Source organism: Pleurodeles waltl, unplaced genomic scaffold, assembly GCF_031143425.1.
Source record: "Pleurodeles waltl isolate 20211129_DDA unplaced genomic scaffold, aPleWal1.hap1.20221129 scaffold_80, whole genome shotgun sequence".
Lineage (NCBI taxonomy): Eukaryota > Metazoa > Chordata > Amphibia > Caudata > Salamandridae > Pleurodeles > Pleurodeles waltl.
In genome coordinates this window covers 38,126-55,602 of record NW_027150396.1, presented here as the reverse complement: position 1 = coordinate 55,602, position 17,477 = coordinate 38,126, and the positions used below count along the sequence as shown (strand labels likewise).

Genomic DNA, 17,477 nt, shown 5'->3' with positions numbered 1-17,477 from the left:
TGCTTTCTCTAGGCCTAGAGTGACCAGTAGTTACCATTGGTATAGCAGGTGCAGTACACCGGACCACAGAGTCATGAGGGGCCCATTAAACCCTGATGTTTGCTGTATTATAGTACACCAACAACATCCAAAGGGGCCATTTTCCATGCTTGCACTACAGTTTGTGGCATTCAAGCTATGCTTCTGAGCCTGTGGTAATGACTTCTCTCTTTGAGACAGTGACAGGGGCCTGAATCTCTTTCAGGACTGAAGCCTTTGCTGTGGAAGCTTCGACAGTACAACCTAAGAAACATAACGGATATCACAAGTGGACTGACAGAGATTCGGGAGGGATAAGTGAACTGATTTAATTTCTAGTACCATGAAAAAAACTGACCACACTGGGGAGTTGCTGGATATGCACAGGAGATAAAGAGTTCCCTTGTACTTGTAGCGAGAGCAAGCTTGAGGCCTTGGAAGGGTGGCCACAAGAGAGGCTCCAGGCAGACCAATACTTACAGAGAAGAGCATGTTCTTCTTGTCCTGGTTGACAGCCCTGAGGTCAGGGACAGCTTCTGTGTGCTTGATGACAGAGACTGACTCACCTGGAGTGAGAGAAATGATGGAGGAGAGAGTAGTTAGATGACTGAGTGAACGTATTACCATCTTAACTTCAAACAAGAACTTGGTCCACATCCCATAACTCCTCTAGGTGTCAGCCTACAGTGTCTTCAGGAGATAGTTTCTCAAAAGGAATGATTGAGCTGGGGAAGTCACTGATATACTCCAGTCCTATCCCCATTTTAGAGCCACAAGACTTGTGAAGTCTCCCCCGGTCCCTAAGAGAAAGCCTGCTTTATTGCCCCCGTGTGGGGATGTCCATGATGGGACTAGTTACTTACCCGTCAAGATGGACTGGTCAATACGCAAAGTGGTGGATTTAATGGTGATGAGGCGGATGTCAGCTGGGACTTTGTCACCAACTATGGAAAGAATAAAAGAAAAAACAGAAGTGAGCAAGGCAAGAACATGGAGTGAGGTGGTGAGAAGAGGGGTGGAAATAAAACAGAGGGAGAGTGATGGTGTAAATGTGACGTATTGTTTATGAGACAGATAGAGCATGAGGAAGAGACTGGATATGGGGAGGGTTAATGTGAGAGAGGGAAGTGACAATGAAAAGGGAATGAGTTACATAATGAGCTAGAGCGAGGTACAAAAAAAAACCTGAGAGGCCACAATATGCTTTCTGATTTTACAAGTGACCTTTATTAAGTCTCCCCTCACCTGGTTAGTCAGTGCTTGAGCCCCATCCTTTGGCCTGGTTACATCAGAAACCTCAGTGACCTAGACATGTTTAAATGCACTGTACTAAGGTTCCCTATTCTAGCCATCAAAGTAAAGAAGCTGGCAGCAATACTTAACCGATATCAGGCTTCTAAAGCACCACATTCCTGCAAGAAGAGGGTACAACAGGCTTGCTCTGCTATTTATAAGATACGTTTTACCTAGCCTCAGAGACTGTCCACCACACTGGGCAAATCCAAACAGAACATCTACTCATCCCTGTCACCTATCTCGGTATAGGGTTGTATAAGAGTTAGCAGAGATACTGCCTCTGCAAAGAGGTAAAATCTGCTGCCGAAGAGTTTGGACGTTGTCCTCTGTTCTCTTCCAGCCTCTGAACCTTAAATTATAGTAGCGGGTGAAATGTTTCAACTGAGGTGTTTCAGGAAGAGAAAGACCGTTTTTTTAGACAATATCTCTGATGAATGTTCCGAGAAGTAGTTGCAGCCCAACTGGTCAATTACTGTATGCTCCAGATCATCATTTCCTGTCCCATGGGTCTCAAACCTCACAACTGGCTTTAAACCGAGACCAGAGCCATTCCATTCAGAGGTCTTTAATTGTAAAAGGGACCACTCTCAAGAGACCTGCACCTCTGTTGTCAAACTCACTGCCACAGCATCAAAACTGTAACACTGGTATCAAACATGCACAGGTCACCTCACCTGAGCCATGGTCTCCCTCTCTGTCTTGCATGCAGTGAACTTAATTTGAGTCCATCACCACTCCTTCCACCCCAAAAAAGCAGAGGCGTAAGAACAGAACTAGTAACAGTAAAGTCCAGGCAAGCAGCCAATTTTTCCCTGTCTTCAACTTTAGTCTTCAGCACACCTCAAGCTGGGCCTGCCATGTAACCTGAATGTCTGATTTCTCAATAGGCCAGCACGCCTCTGGCTAAGCATGGGAAGGAGATGTGTCTATCCCGTGGCAACTCGAAACCTTATCCACCCAGGATAGAGTTCCCTTGACTTTATTTATAGCCCTACTCCAGCTCCAGTTGACATCATTCTTACTTATGAATGTTGGAGGGACTTATACCCTGTCTCAAGGAGAGCTAGAAATTGATTTATGGCTAAGGCAGGAGGGAGGTGGGGTAGTGACAACCATTCAGATTTACCATGGGGCACCCCTGGGTTACAAGTAGCACGGCAATGGAATGGAATGTGGGTGAAGTAAAAACGGCAGCTCAACTTTACCCATAGGTGCTGTAGGGAAGCTGTAGGGGGGGCTTCACTGTTTTACCCCTGGCCAGGCCGCCTCTTTCTGAGGATTGCTGCAGTGGCTATGGAGATGTAAGATGGGATATGTTTCTGCCAGCAAAACGTTCCCATGATAAAGACGGACCGTAGGTAAAGCGGTCCAGTGAGCCGCTCACCCAGCCTTCCTACACATTCCCTAATATCTTCGAAGAATAAATTTGCAAATACAGGAAGATCGGTGTTTTTCCACTTCTTCCCCTAAAAATCTGAATATTGACACTGGGTTGGGGGAAGGTTTCTCATCAAGAGCCTAAAAGTAACCCGTCTCTCATTCTGCCCTTGAAAAGCACAGAAGCTAGAGTCACTCTATGGTTCTTAGTCCAATCTAACCCCACCTCCTTGAGCTCTATATAGACCAGAAGTTGTCCATGATTGTTGTACTAACCGTGAGACCCAATCTGTAATGATGAAGGATGATCACGCTCAAAGACTTCTCCATCTCCAATAACTCTACCACACTGGGGCATGCAGGCTAGGTTTATTGGAGTATCACTAGGTTAGTCTGAGGGGCGTCAGGCCTGATTGCGTTCTTTGGAGTGCCAAGCCATCTCTTGTACCCAAAAGAATTCAGTACCAGTACTCCTGCGGAACACCTGTATTTGCACTGGTATCCCGTCGTGCCAAATAGGTTAGGCTATGGGCTGGATAGGCCTGGCTGTCTCCTAGGGAGTCGCAAGGGGCTGCCGGGGCTGCCTCAGAGCCCAGTAATCCTACCCCTTGGCTCGCCGCTTCACGAGACGAAGCGGTCACACAGCAGCTTTGGGATGCATGTCTTTTAATACCAGCATTAAGTGTCCCTGGAGGCCAGACAGGACCCAGCTGCTTCTCGGCCGCCCTCCCCCCTCATCCTTCCTTGCCTCCCGGTCCCGTGGAGGTGTCCTCATTACCCAGTGTCATCAGATTCCGGCCAGGCGAAGGAGCGTCGAAGTGACCTTACATGGTAAAGAGGGTCTTGGTCCTCCTACACCTCTCCTTCGCCGGCTTTCCTACTCTCTCCCGTTCTTCACCGCCACTGGCCTTGCGCCGTTTTCATCATACTCTCCACCCGCAGCCTTCCTTCCTCGCACCATCCTCTTCCTTTAGGGTTTTCCCCGCTCCCTCACTCTCCTTTTCCCTATCACCCTTCCTTCCTCTCGCCTCTGATCCGTCATCGGCTTTTCTCCATCTCCAAGCCCCTCAGAGGCCTCTCTGAAGGATACTGAGTGAGCACTGGCAGTTCGCATCTCAGACCCCGCGAAACCTGTCACATCCATGGGTATAAAGGAAGCTAGGGGCAAATTAAAAGGGATATTATGAAGGGGAATACACACTGGGCGCGTGGACGAGGAAGAATAAGGATAAGGAGAGACTGGCCACAAAGGAGCGCCGTGAGACTGAGAAAGGAAAGGAAGTGATGGGTTAGAAAGGAGAGATGGAGGGATGGATGCTTGGCAGGTTACTAGAAGGAGACAAGCAATGGCTACATAGACGCAGGTGGAGGGAAGAACGGGAAGTTACAGAACAAGAAGGAGATGCAAAGGGAAGGTTATACAGATTTATAGAGATGGAATGGTAAAGGAGGAGTAAGGGAGGGGCATGAACTGATAGAAAAGGAGTGAAGGGCGGTAAAAGGGGATGGGTGTCACAGTACACTGAGAAGTATGAATTGGAGAGGAAAGCAAAGGCAGGGACAATGGGTAGACAGAGAGGGATAGCTGAGAGGGAAAGAGAGGGCTGACGGGGAGGAAAGAAGGTGAGAAAAAGAGAGATGGAGAGTGAGGGGAGGACGTTGTATATAGGGGCGATATGGAGACGGTGTGGATGGGAGGAAGAAAGGGAGGTCTTGCGGGAAGGAGTGAAGAAAGGGAGGGGGAGTGCTGTCCCTGACAGGCTTATGCCGGCAGACACCTGTCACTGAACAAGAGCAGCCAGCCAGTAGAGCCTGGGGGCTGGGACTGGAATGCCAGAGGCTCATCTTTCCTCCTTCTAGGTCTAAGATATAAACAGCTTCTGCTGAGCACTGCAGCATGTCTCAGACACCTCTGATCCGTGGCCCCTTCCCTCCCTGCTCTCTCACCTCCAGCGTGAGCTGATGAAAACAGGGCATGGTGAGCAATACATGATGTGCCTATACCCAATATATTTGTTGTATTGAAACATTTATATGACACTACTCCTGTGCGTGATGCTGAAGTAGTTGCCTACATAGGTAGCACACTACACCGTTTTCGATGTGTGATCGGAAGTGTGCTGTCTTTGTTTTGCACCCTATATGGGAAGTGTTTTTATGTTGTGCACTGTGACCACCGATGACTACCGCTGTGCCGTTACCATGTTATGGAACTCAGAGCTTAGCTGTGTGATGGAGAACAGTACAAGAGACATGCACGCAGTTTAAGTTTTTCTGTAAGTTGGCAGCTTTGAACAGCTCTGCATGTTCCTATATGGTATTTCTTATTATCTTATGGTACTTCGCTGGTTACTGTATTGGGTTGTCCATTCTGAGATTTTAAATTTTACTAAAGTGCCTAGCCAGTCCTTCCTGCTCTCTACCCGGCCTGGTTGACCTTGGCCACCTCCTGACACGACCTTGGACTTCCCATGCAACATGAAGTTAGTAATTTGATGCACTTGAACCAAGGCAAACTCCGCACGGAGCCTTGGGGTAGTGGGAGGAAAGGAGAAATTTAAGTCAGGCCATGTCTGGAAACCTGGACAAACCACTCACATCCAAGACAATCTCCCAAAATGTATGGTTTTTTTTATTTTCCATTCCATGAAACGCTGGGTTTGGAGTTGGAACTTGAAACCCCCAACAGTATCAAGTCACCATTATGTTGTTTTCATAGCTGTCAAAAGAGGGCCCCATCATACGATTCCTCAGACCTTTTAGTTTTAGCACTGTCTAGAGACTGACATTGAATGAACGTGACAATGTGCCTCTTTTTTCATGGTGGTGTACACCAATACTGTATTCTGCTTGCTACAAAAGTGGCACTGGTGAATGGCACAGTTACTTCTTCCACCACTTCTTGACCTATTTATCATACTAAGGTCCTCTCACAAGGATAAGATGCCTCTATTTTTCCAGCCATCCCCTTGACCTGCAAGCCTCATTTAGTCAGATATGAGCATCTTACCCCAGGATAAATCTAATTTGAATTCCTGGTCCAATGTGGCTTTCCGGGCTCTGATCCTCCACTTTCCTCTCCATGCTGAATAGCAAACTGGCTGAATCTTACTTCCAAGGTGGTTCCTGCCGAATGGTGACCCTCCAATACACCAATTGAACCACCTTGAAAAACACAAGTCACGTCAAAAAGTCACCACTCACCAGACACCTCCACAATGTCTCCGGGCACGATCTCCCTGGCCTTTATCCTCTGCACTGACTTCCTGTCACTGCGATAGACTTTGCCCATCTCGGGCTCATACTCCTTCAAGGCTTCAATGGCATCTTCTGCGTTTCTTTCCTATGGAATGTAGGAGACAAGAAGAGAGGGTCAATGTCTTGGATAGGCTGGAGCTGGAGACATCTCACTGTGTGAGGGGGGCCTGGGAGGCACACTTACCTGCCAGACACCGACAACAGCGTTGGCAATCAGGATCAGTAGGATGACGAAAGGTTCTACGAAAGCTGTGATAGTCTCTTCACCTTCCTCAAACCAGGCGAGCACCTGTCCAGGGGAGGAAGAGAGAAATCTTCATGTAGAGAGACAGCTCTGCCAATACATCTTAAGCAGACTTTCAAGGACATAAAATACATGCAAGGTACATAGGATAAGTTTGTTTCATTGAAGACAAATCTGATTGTGGAGATCAAGGCCTACGAGGAGAGGGGCAAGGAGCTAAACTGCCAATTACGTCATGGCATGTAATTTCAAAAGCTTTCAGGTAAAAATTCTATTGCAGGAGTATGAGAACAACAAAATGCAAGAGGCTGTTGTAGTAATGTTTTTATGCTATTGATATTTTAGCACGAAATGCAACCTCACATCAAAAATGGATAAGGATGCACATTTCATGCTAAAATAAATTGCTACATTTCATGCTAAAATAAATTGCTAAATGGTAGATTTACATTTTGCATAATTCTTCCAAAACTGTGCGTAATTACACAAAAGGAAATTATGCAAATATTGTTTTCCTCCCTTACATAAAAACCTTTAAATGCACAGCAGTCAGGAACATGTATCTGACATAGGCAGTGCAGGCCGTATATGGAATAAAAACATTAAAGTGGGTAGGTGGGTCCAGGCGATTCAGATCAACTCCAAATTTCCAGGGTGTCGACCTCAAATACATTTTCATACAATAAATGGAACTCATTTACTTAGTGAGTGGTTATTCTGAAACCCTCGTGAACTTGCACTCGGCGTCCCTCGTTTAAACGTACTGGGTCAGTTTAATGCATCCGTTTAAAGGCAAGGTTGTTCAGTTCCAAAGGTACCATCTCTTCGAGGTAACTGGCGAAGACACTTCCTTTCCTGAGTGATTTGATCACTTTTACACAAGGTCAAAGTCAGATGGACTGCAGTAGCCTGTGCAAGCTAAAGTTGTATACTTAATGGTTTAGAAATGTTTGCTTTGAGCACGACAGTAGTCAAAAGGCGATGTAGCAGCTGCGCCGAATATCGCTGATGTATAGAACTGTGCCCTCTGAGATTCTAGCACAGAACAGCAAACACAGCCCTGATGGTACACCCCAGTATTACTCCTCAGCATCTCGTTCTATTCTAACACGCAAACATAGCTGTGCGGTGTACCCCTGCCCTTCCCCGCATTACTCGAGATATACTGGTGGTGCAGAGCAAACACGGCTGTGCCACTGCGCCTCAGTCTTGCTCTGCGACACCCTTTGCGCTTCAGTACTAGATCCCAAACACAGCTCTGTCAGAGGTCCTGCAACCAGAACGTCATCAAGAGCAGCTGTACTCAGTGTGTGACCCTGCGTTCTACAGATAGGGTTGCACAGGAAGGAGCCCAGCTGTCCTCCCTGCCATGGATATGTCAACAAACATCATGGGGTGGTTTGCAATGGGAGGGAGGTGGGGGGCTGACAGAGAGAGGGTATCAAGCGAAGACAGAGTAAGGAACTCTGGAAAGCAGGGAAAAGAGGAGTCAGCCAGGAGTGGCAGAGGGATAACGACCTGCGCGCGAGAGCGTGCTTCTAAGAGTATGACGTGGCTAAGAGTGGGTGAGTGCAATGGAGACAGCATTTGTTTATGAATTTAACGGAGCATGTGTAACAGTGCTTAATTTGTAAATTAAGAGGTGCCGGTGCTCAAAGCCCTTCTCTTAAACACGAGGCTGCTGTAATTAAATCTGCCAGCACTGTATACTGAGGCAGCGTAATACTGAAGCCATCCCGGGCCTCTTCAATCCATTTACGGCCACCCCTGCCGCTCATCCTGCAACTTTCTACTTTCTCCCTTTATGACCCTTTTTAGTTTTTCCTTCTTCCGTTTTTCACATATGTGTCTTTTGCTCCCAGCAAATGCTTGAGGCATAAGAATAAGCCCCGGCCCTCACAAATAAGTGTCGGTGCTCAGCACCGGAAACAACAAGCACAAATTAAGCACTGATGTGTAAGTGGGAGGACGCGACAGCAGTGGTGTAACGAAACTTGAGGGAGCACCAGTGTACTGTGCTGAGGGAGCCCATGGAGCTCGCCCGCACCGCCTGATCAGCGGTGGCCTTTGTTACTACACTGTGCAAGAGCCTCTGTGTGTGAGAGCAGGTGTATGGTCGTGAAAGGATAAGTGTGTACATGAGTGTAAGAGTATTTGACAGTATGTGTCGGAGCATGTGGTAGTGAGAAAGGAGATATGTGTAAGTGTGGGTCGAGCTTCTGTTTAGAGAAGGCGAGTGTGAAAAACGTCACAGCCGTGCAAGACATGATGTGTGTTTGTGTGTATGCCTGTAGGTTGGTGTCAGTTTGCATCAGCCTGATAGCGTGGAGACCCCTACCACAGAGGGAAGGCAGTACTTGAGGAGCTGAGAGGTTACCACTAATGTGCATTCTGCTCTTAGCTAAAGAAAGTGAGAACATAGGGGCATCTTTATGAGCCCCTAGAGCCACAAGAGCGATATTTTACGTGACTCTCCAGTGGCTCTATGCCCTGCACCGTATTTACAAGGTGATGTTAAGCCAATTTTTGTGGCTTAACACCACCTTGTAAATAGAGCCCTTTCACACACAGCACTTTGCGTGGAAGGGATGTGCAATGAGTGTTGCTGTGGGCGTACCACAGCAACACCCATTACATTTTGACGTTGCCCCAGATTTACCTCTTTTCGTAAACCTGAGGCAGCGCCAAATTCTAACACCAGCCGAGGGGTGGCGTTAGAGCGCCTCAACAAGGAGAAATGCTTTCATTTTTCCTCATTTTTTTATCGCAGCACACATAGAAAGAGCAAATCACCATTTAAGATTGTGTTTGTGTAGGAAGGTGTCCCTTCCTGCACAAAAACAATCGCGCTCTCAACGCAGCCATCCTTGCACCATGGCACTAGGGTGGCTACGTTGGTGCTCGGCAGCAAATTTAGCACCGGCACAGGGGACAACACAGGGATGCGCTGTATTCTATTAAATACGGTGCATCCCTGCATTGTGAAAATGATGGAGCACAGAGCTGCCAGTTTTGGTGCAGTGTCGCCTCTGTCATTTTCTTTTAAAATGAACAAACAAAAACATTCTCTATGTCCTCTTATTCACAAGGCACTGTGCCATATTAGTCTCAAGCATGCTCCCTGGACCCTGACGTCATACAGCTAGTCTTTGGGTCTGGGCCAGTTGGGTATTTGGGTCCCTTTATCAAGAAACCCTTGCTGTGTACCACACATCTTCCTCACTCCACCTCCCACATCATTGGTCCTTGCAGTCACATTTACAAGTGAATTGTACATTTTAATGAAGCCTGCTGCTGTACATACAAAAATCCCCAATACCTCCTGCTACACCCCAGGTGCACAAAGTCACACTTACAAATGAGATGCAGGCGGCCAGCAACAAAATTCGCACCAGCAGGTCTTCAAATTGCTCTGCCACCAGCTCCCACAAGGTCTTGCCTGAGGGGGAAAAGAAGAGGTCTCTGTTGAACGAGAACAATATACCTGACTAATATAGTCACAGAAGCCCCAATCAGAAGAAGACTAAAAACACGCCTAGAAACAATGAGAATGCACACACTCATCATCTGTCAAGCTAGAGAACAGGCATACAGAAACCCCCTTCCCTGAAGAAAATACAGACACTAACAGGCCCGTAAAACATAGACATACATGCTTTGCTTAACCCTGGAGCACGTGCATATGCCCATCCCTGGAAACCAAACGTACATCCACAACTCTGCACATTTCACATATACCAAACCATGAAGAAAGAAAATGCAAATCACAAGCCTAGAGGTGGAGGACATTTGACCATGCCCATCATATTATACCCATCCGTGGAGAAAGCACAAAACCCCAACACTGGAGAAAAGAAACATGTATGTTCCCAAACTAAGAGGAGCTTACAAACTCGACCAACCTGGATAATCCACAGGCATTCCCAAAATGCAGAAAACACATGCACAGTCCGAACCCATGCCTTTAAAAGATACGGCCGTCACCAGAGAGTACAGATCCCCCATGCATGGCTTCATGAGGACTAGGAAGATACTCTGAGATCCGCCCCCTATGGCCTATAACGTCAGTACTCCTTCTAAAATTGGTCATTTTAATGTCCTTGCTGAGAGCTCCACTTCAGTCGATATCAACGAGGGTGGTGGTCTGTTTGTCGAACCATCGCCACCGATCTTCTCTCCCATCCCCAAAAATCCTCACCCCCCTAAAGATCCAATTAATTGCTCCAACACCAGGCACTCACCTTCTTCAGCTGGCAGCTCTGCAGCATGTGATAGAGGGCCCCACAGCAACCGGGAGACAAAAGGGCAAAAGAGAACGTTAGCGACTCGAATCCAACATCAATTCAGTAGATAATACAGCAGAGCCATCAAGAGTCTCCCTTACTCTCACCATCTGCCTGATACACCTTTTTTACTTCCTCTAATATCAGCATCATCCCACTAAAAGAAAGCCTTTAATACAGTGTGGTAAAATATTTAGGATAAACAGATATATATATAAGTAAAAATATAAGAATATAGTTGTAAGCTGGCCTGCGTCAGTCACAGTCACATGTTGAGAAGGGCCAAGCTTCCTGAGTCCACAGCCCCATATTTATACCAGTCCTCTTTCAGTAATGGAGTAAAGGCTGCCTGTTCCCTTAATCCACAACTGTCCTAGGTCCTTCTTCTTTGGGATGAGGTGAGAAGCTGCCTGGTCCTCAGGCCCACCACTGTCCTAGGCCCTTCTTCGTTTGGGCGAAATGTGATGCTGCAAGGGTCTCTGGCACACCAATGAAAACAACCATTACTGGTATAAGAAGGTCAAACAGCCTGGTTCTCTGGCGCTCCACTATCCAAATCACACTGTTGTTTTGGTTAGGGAGTGTGGTGCTTGAACCATTCACACAGCTGTGTTGTAGTTCATCCTTTATGTTTCATGACGCGGTTGGTGGTCTAGTCCTCTGACATACTTGTGCTCTAGATCAAACTAGGCTTAATGAGATGGAAAACTGTCTGGTTCTCCGCTAGCCTCATCTGTCCTCTGTTTGAAGTAGGCTCAAGGCAACCTGCTATTTGTGTCACATAACTATTTTTACCCCATTTAGATATCCTGAAAAACCTTCGGTTTTCTAAACTAACGTTCTAGCTGCTGGTGAAGAAATATAATTTTAAAGCACATTGCAAAGCATGAATATCACCTTCCCCTTTGAGCTCAAAGATTTTACCTGGCTACTTTGCACCAGATGAGGATTTATACTCACAGAACCAGAAGCTCAAGCCATCCTTCCAGGCACACATATCAAGTGTAGGACACACAACAACACTAGTATGGCACAAAACCTATTCAAGAACTTCAAGTGCCCTTCACATAGAGTCGAGTTTGGAGGGAGAGCGTATTTAAATACTTCTTTTACACGGGGTGTAGCTGTGTGTCAGTAGGGGCGGGATACAACAAATGTTCAGAGCAGTGGGAGACCAGCGAGACGAGAAATATGGGCAGAAGCGGAGCTTAACTCCTACCTGGATGTCAGGAACAAGCATTTGAATTGCAGCCACATTTCCATGAGAGAGGCCGATTTCAGCCTTGTTCACAGGTAGGGGACAACCCTCTTCACTGATTGGTAGACAGCCGCGTCATTCAAAAAGCCCTTCCTGTGGCCACAGAGAAGGAAGAAGAAAGCGCAGCTCCACCTTTAGGACCTCAGGTGTATGTCCTATATTAGTGATGTCCCCATCAACCTTACCCCTCACGCCTGCACCTCTTGTATCCCTGCTTACGTAGACCTGCATGATGACTTCAAAACGAGGACAGCAAATGTGGAGGAACACAAACTGCAGTCAGCGCTGCCAGAGACATTTTATCAGAATGCAGGAACGCGAATGCAACTAAACCTCACTGCCCAGACAGTGTCCTCACTGAGACCAATTTTACTTAGCCAATTAGCATGCAGTTTTCCCAGTTGTAGGCTTTGTGGGCCTCCCTATAGAACAGATGGTCCTAGGGCCTAAGGTACCCCCGTACTCCTAATGGTACACACCTATGACTGCTTCTTCTTTTACTTTTATGGGTCCCCTCGGGGTGCAGCATGTTTGCAGCATCTGGCCAGAACTCTAACACAGGCGAGTTCTCAAAAGTAGCAAAGATTGTAATAACAATCCATACAAACACGTGCGGTGCAGGAACCCTCTCTCAAGTTACCTGGCTGTGTATATATGAGGAGCTCACTCAGCCCATTTTCTTGGTATCCTGGTACCTGTAGCCCTGAAATCATAATGGGATTAAAAGGAAAAAGGGTACCAGAATTCAAAGGAAAATGGTGAACTAGATGAGCTTCTCACACACGGACCTTGAAAACTTGAGAGCTCTGTTTCCTGTGACTCTTCACACTCTGGCATATTTGTTGGGTCGTAGTGGTAGGCCGCCTGGTACTCTGGCCCACTTGGGACCTCATTCGATTATTGTCTCACTACTGCTGCCCCACTGTAACCTTTGTCCTATTGTCGTTGGTAAAAGTAGGCAGGGAGCATGGTGCCCTGACTCACCTCTAACCTAGTACATTGTGTTTGGAGTGAGAGGAGCAAACTACTATATCTCCGGTTTCCTACCTGGATGAATTGCTTACAGGCTCACTACTGCCCACTCATGACCACAACACTGCTGTTACTTAATACATTTTGGTAGCAGGAGTTCCGCAGCCCTGGTTGAAAGGGCTGCAACAGCTACTACAGTCACCATAATGCACTGGGGTGGACCTCTGACACAGGCAGTGCTCGCCATCACCTGGGGCTGATATACAGCTAGAGAGGGCATTTCTTTTAACCCTCTATGTCCAGAATTAGCCCCAGCTATTCCCCTACACTGCAGTTTCTGAGGCGAGCGTGAAAGCTGAGCTGCCACCCCCAGGGGAGATACGGTTTCTCAGAAGGGAGGGAACAGGGCCCTCGCGCTCACCAGGGAACAGCTGCCCTCGCCTGAGTCACATTCACACTTTAAATAGTTCCCCTTCTGACTTAAAGTGGGGGGTGGGAAAAGACCTTGGCAAGGAGTATAAGGGGTTGCCACCTGCCAACATCACTACAACCCCTCCACCGACCAGAAAACAACTCGTACTACACCCCTCTCGGGGCTAAAGTCTTAACATTTCAACTTTGTTAAATGTGTCTGAGAAGCAGGTAACAGGTAGTGCCTGACTAACTTACATATGTATTCTCTCATAGAATGTATCATCGAAGGAGGGCAATCCAGGTCACATACATTGCTTCTTCTTCAGCCAACATGCAGGTTTGGGGCTATGCATCCGTACAAGCAGATTGATTTATGGTGGTTATTTCTAAGGGATGCAACTGGAAAGCAGTCCCATGCCCATCCTATAAATTCTGCCTCAGCAGAGTACACAATCGATCCACCAGCTGTATCATAAAGACACTGTCTCAGAGCCAACCACCCACTTCTGTATCTACCCATGAAACTCCCCTTTCCACTTTGAAAGACAAGCCCATATTTTGATATTTTGCAAAATCAGTAACCACAACTTCCACTGTGCACTTTAACTGGAGACTTTGGTATAACCCAATATCATGATTTGGAGCAAAGTTGAACCTGTGTCAAATAATAAGGCGTCCTGTTGTTGCTGCACTACCAGGGAGCATTGGGACCCACAAACAATAGTACTACCATTAAGGATTGCAGCACACAATACAGGGAGTCCTGGGGCCTGCGTCACTGCCACCTATTCTTGGGGACCCTTAGATTACAGCACTACTATCGAGTCCTGGGGACAGACGGCACTACAAATCAGACCCGTGAGTACAGCAGTACAACAAAGCTCTACAGGGCTTTGTAGCACTTTTGTATTCTACTGGAACACAGGCGAGGAGGAATCGAGATAAAAGCAAACCGTAAACTTCGTGTAATAAATGTATTTGAACCTCTCTCTCACACACAGAATGCGCGCACACACACATCTGTCCTCACGAGCTGTCTTTCAATATGTTTCTTTTCCCCATCACGCATCATCCTCACCTTCCCTATTCCGACCTCCGCCAGCCACTCTGCGCACATTACAATGTCCGTTATGTCCAACAATATCTTAGGCCTCCCACGTCGAAAGAAATTATCTACTTTCTACCCCCCCTCGCCTTGGTGTGTTTTCAAATTCGACCCACACTCTTCCATCCCGGGGCTAACGGCCCATTCGAGATTCACGTTTTCGTTACCTGGGACTGTTGGTCCACACGAACTTCTGACTCACCCAGACAGTCAGACAGCTAAGCTACACTTACCTCCTCATGGGAAATCCTTAGGACTAAGCTTTGCCAAACGCATAACCCCCTTTCAGGCAGTAAGTTTACCTGTAGTTGAGGTGGGACATCAATTCGCCCCCAGTAGTTTAAATTTCTACTTCTCATCCCCGAGGTTGTCAGTCCTTCCTAGCTTCTTTTGTATCCGTCTCAAACGTTGTTGGTTTCTCTACATTTCTCTCTCGTTTTTCAGAGGCGTGAATTTCTTTGAGTTTCTACACCCTTCCCTATGCTTTGGGTCCTTCTGACATCTCCTCAACTCCATTTCACCTGGTCCTTATGACCAAGTTCTATGCACGCTTTCCTTGGTCTGTTGGATATTCTAAGATTCTATCTGCCTTTTCTTTGGGTAGTTGGCCCTTCAGAGCTTCCCCTCCCTGTCTCCAAGGCTATGAGCCTTTTAAAGCTCCTACCTACCCTTACCGGATTAAAGGCCCTTCTAAGCAACAATAACTCTATCCCTAGGCGTGTTGGTCCATCCGAGCATTCTCTCTTTCCCTCCCAAGCATTACAATCCTTCTGCACTTGTATGTTCTATCTAGCTGGGCTGATGTCCCTCACTTTAGCCCTGGGTGCTATCCATATTCCTTGTCCTATTCTGGGTGTTGGGGTATAGTTCCAAAACCCCCTTGTGTCTCATCCCTACCCACTGAAGAACTGCTTCCTGGTTCCAAGTCATTCAGCTCAGTCCAACTCACCGTTGGGTCCATACTTTGCAAAATTCTTCTTCACCTGGTCGGGTGATAGGCCGGTATTCTCATTGACCCCAAAGTAGGCCAGGCACTCTTCGGTGGACTTGACATGCGCGTTCTCCATGTTCCCACCTCAACGCGCTGCTTGGTAAAATAAAAAAATAAAAGAGTCCAACCCCCCCTCTTCCAAGAGTCTTGTGAGCTTCTTCCCCAGTTGGACACCCCAACACCCGGCGTTGGTGCACAAAGGCTGTATGTCGACTCTTGAACACGATGTATTGGCGTTCAACAACTCATGGTACGCCAGCCGTGCCCGGGGCCTGGAGGGGAAGGTCTCACCACCCCACCGCTGTCGCCGCACAGAAGCTGTCAGAAGACCCTGTGCCCAGCCCGGTCCCTTATGAGGGAGCCCACGGGCCAATACCTGGGCTGCCGCGCTGCCTTGCCATTGGCCAGCTGGCCATGCTGACATCACCGCCCACATTAGCGCACATAAGGAGCGATGCGATGGCTGGCCGTAGGGGAGGGGAGGGCTGTTTTTTGATTTCTGCTGACTTGGGGCTCCCGGAGGGTACAGAGAGGTGACTTAGTAAAAGGAGCGTCGAATGCACACACGGGTGTCACTCAAAAATACGGAAAGGCCTGCCCGGCTTCTTCCAAGAGGTGCCGGCTGTGCCCCCGCGTCTCCTCCTAAGGAGGTTATTTTTATCGCCTGCCTATAATTGTTATCCATGTGTCCCGAGTGCTCGACTTCTCCATCGCCTCTTTCCCTTTGCGGCCCCTCCTGACTGCCCCCCCCCCCACCCAGCGCACTCCCTGCATTGAATGCAAAGTCTGGTGGCCCAAGCAGCGGCACACTTGTTCTCCATTCTGTATTTCATAATATCCTTGTCTGCCCCATTAGTTACCTACCTTGTACGGTTTGGTATTTAATAACACCCTGAAGTGTCTGATATTCCGTAGTGGTCTCCCTCCTCGATATTTTATATTTGTCTCGCCCTCCAGTCGAATATTTCATTACATAGATGGATATTTTGTGAAGGCCTCCTTTGGTTTCATGTTATGTAACAGCCTTGTCCATTCCGATATTTCGTAATTCACTGTTGATCAATGCGATATTTCATGACTAACTCGCAGGGAAGTAAGGCATGCCACTGTGGCTCCTCGGGCGCATCGCGCCTCCTACTTTTCCAGAGCCCACAAACCATTTCGAGGGCCACCATTTAGCTAAAGACCCATAAACATCTATGAAATATGGGGGATTTAGGGGGGGTCGCATCACGTTCTGCAGGGGAGACCCGTCATTTTGAGTTATGCCGCTGCTAACTTGTCCCTCAGACGCTTTAGAAGAGCTTTACTTCGTCCTGTATTTCCAGCTCGGGCTATATATTACATACCATTCTTTCCCGAACCAATACTTCATGAAAACCAAGTCTGATCTGATATTTTATCAGATGGTTTGTCTGAACCAATATTTCACAGTAATCAAATTCAGATAAGGCCTCTTCTGGGTTTAAATTTTATAAAAGAGCTAACCTCTCCATACTTTGTAATAAGCACACCTTGCCCATTTATTTTATAACAATATCAACAAGTCCAATATTGTTATGACATCATCCATTCCCCACATAATCCGTGCTGACTCTACCCTACAGCCTTATTGGACCCAGTACTTCATAATTTCTTGTCCAGTGTGGTACGATCTTTGAATTGTCTGGTTTTCTGATGAATCTCGCCTGGTACAATTTCATAACAACAGTTTAGGAATGTAATAGTATGTAGGGGTGCAGGATTATGAAGCAGGTGGATTTTACCCTAATATCTCTCCTCAGCTGAATTTACGAAGTTTGGTGACTCTAGTAGGGAAAGTGGGAGAAAGGAGAATAACGGAAATAGCCCCATTTTGCCGGATTTGTGGGCATAATATGTGGGAATCAATGATTCCACTCCGCTGCCTTTATGTTTCCCTCTACTGTTTTATCAAGAAACTTTAGCTTCCGTTACAGCCCAATCAGGGTTATCTGGAACACCCCTAATACTCATATAGTGCCCCTGTCCAGTCCAGTATGCCATAAAAACCCCTACTAATCTGATATTTCACAATGACAGTCTCTGATCTAATACGAACCTTATTTAATCCAAGGTTTCTTAAGTACCGTTTTTTATGAGGATATTGGTGATTTGTGTGGGCTCAGCATGTTTGGAATAGTCAATCACATGTCTGAAGGCCAATGCTAGGGATGTAAATGACAGTACAAGTAGGGAAGGAATAACTGAGTTAAGCTAATGGTCTCATTCAGTCATTTGAG

At 47.1% G+C, this 17,477-nt stretch overlaps 1 protein-coding gene across 2 annotated transcripts in view; it reads right to left on the bottom strand.

The window, feature by feature from the left end:
• The window catches only part of ATP2A1 (ATPase sarcoplasmic/endoplasmic reticulum Ca2+ transporting 1), a 60,936-nt gene extending 45,378 nt beyond the window's left edge, over positions 1-15,558 (bottom strand). Inside the window, exons 1-7 of one of the 2 annotated variants that reach the window (XM_069219572.1) lie at positions 15,175-15,558; positions 10,435-10,452; positions 9,550-9,632; positions 6,134-6,238; positions 5,896-6,034; positions 882-962; positions 499-584 (exon numbers count right to left, since the gene is read on the bottom strand). In XM_069219572.1, coding sequence (XP_069075673.1) covers positions 499-584; positions 882-962; positions 5,896-6,034; positions 6,134-6,238; positions 9,550-9,632; positions 10,435-10,452; positions 15,175-15,292 — 630 coding nt within the window. In that variant the 5' untranslated portion in view covers positions 15,293-15,558. The remainder of the gene's footprint in view (positions 1-498; positions 585-881; positions 963-5,895; positions 6,035-6,133; positions 6,239-9,549; positions 9,633-10,434; positions 10,453-15,174) is intronic. The other variant, XM_069219573.1, reaches the window with a different exon arrangement.
• Between the last annotated feature and the right edge of the window lie 1,919 nt (positions 15,559-17,477).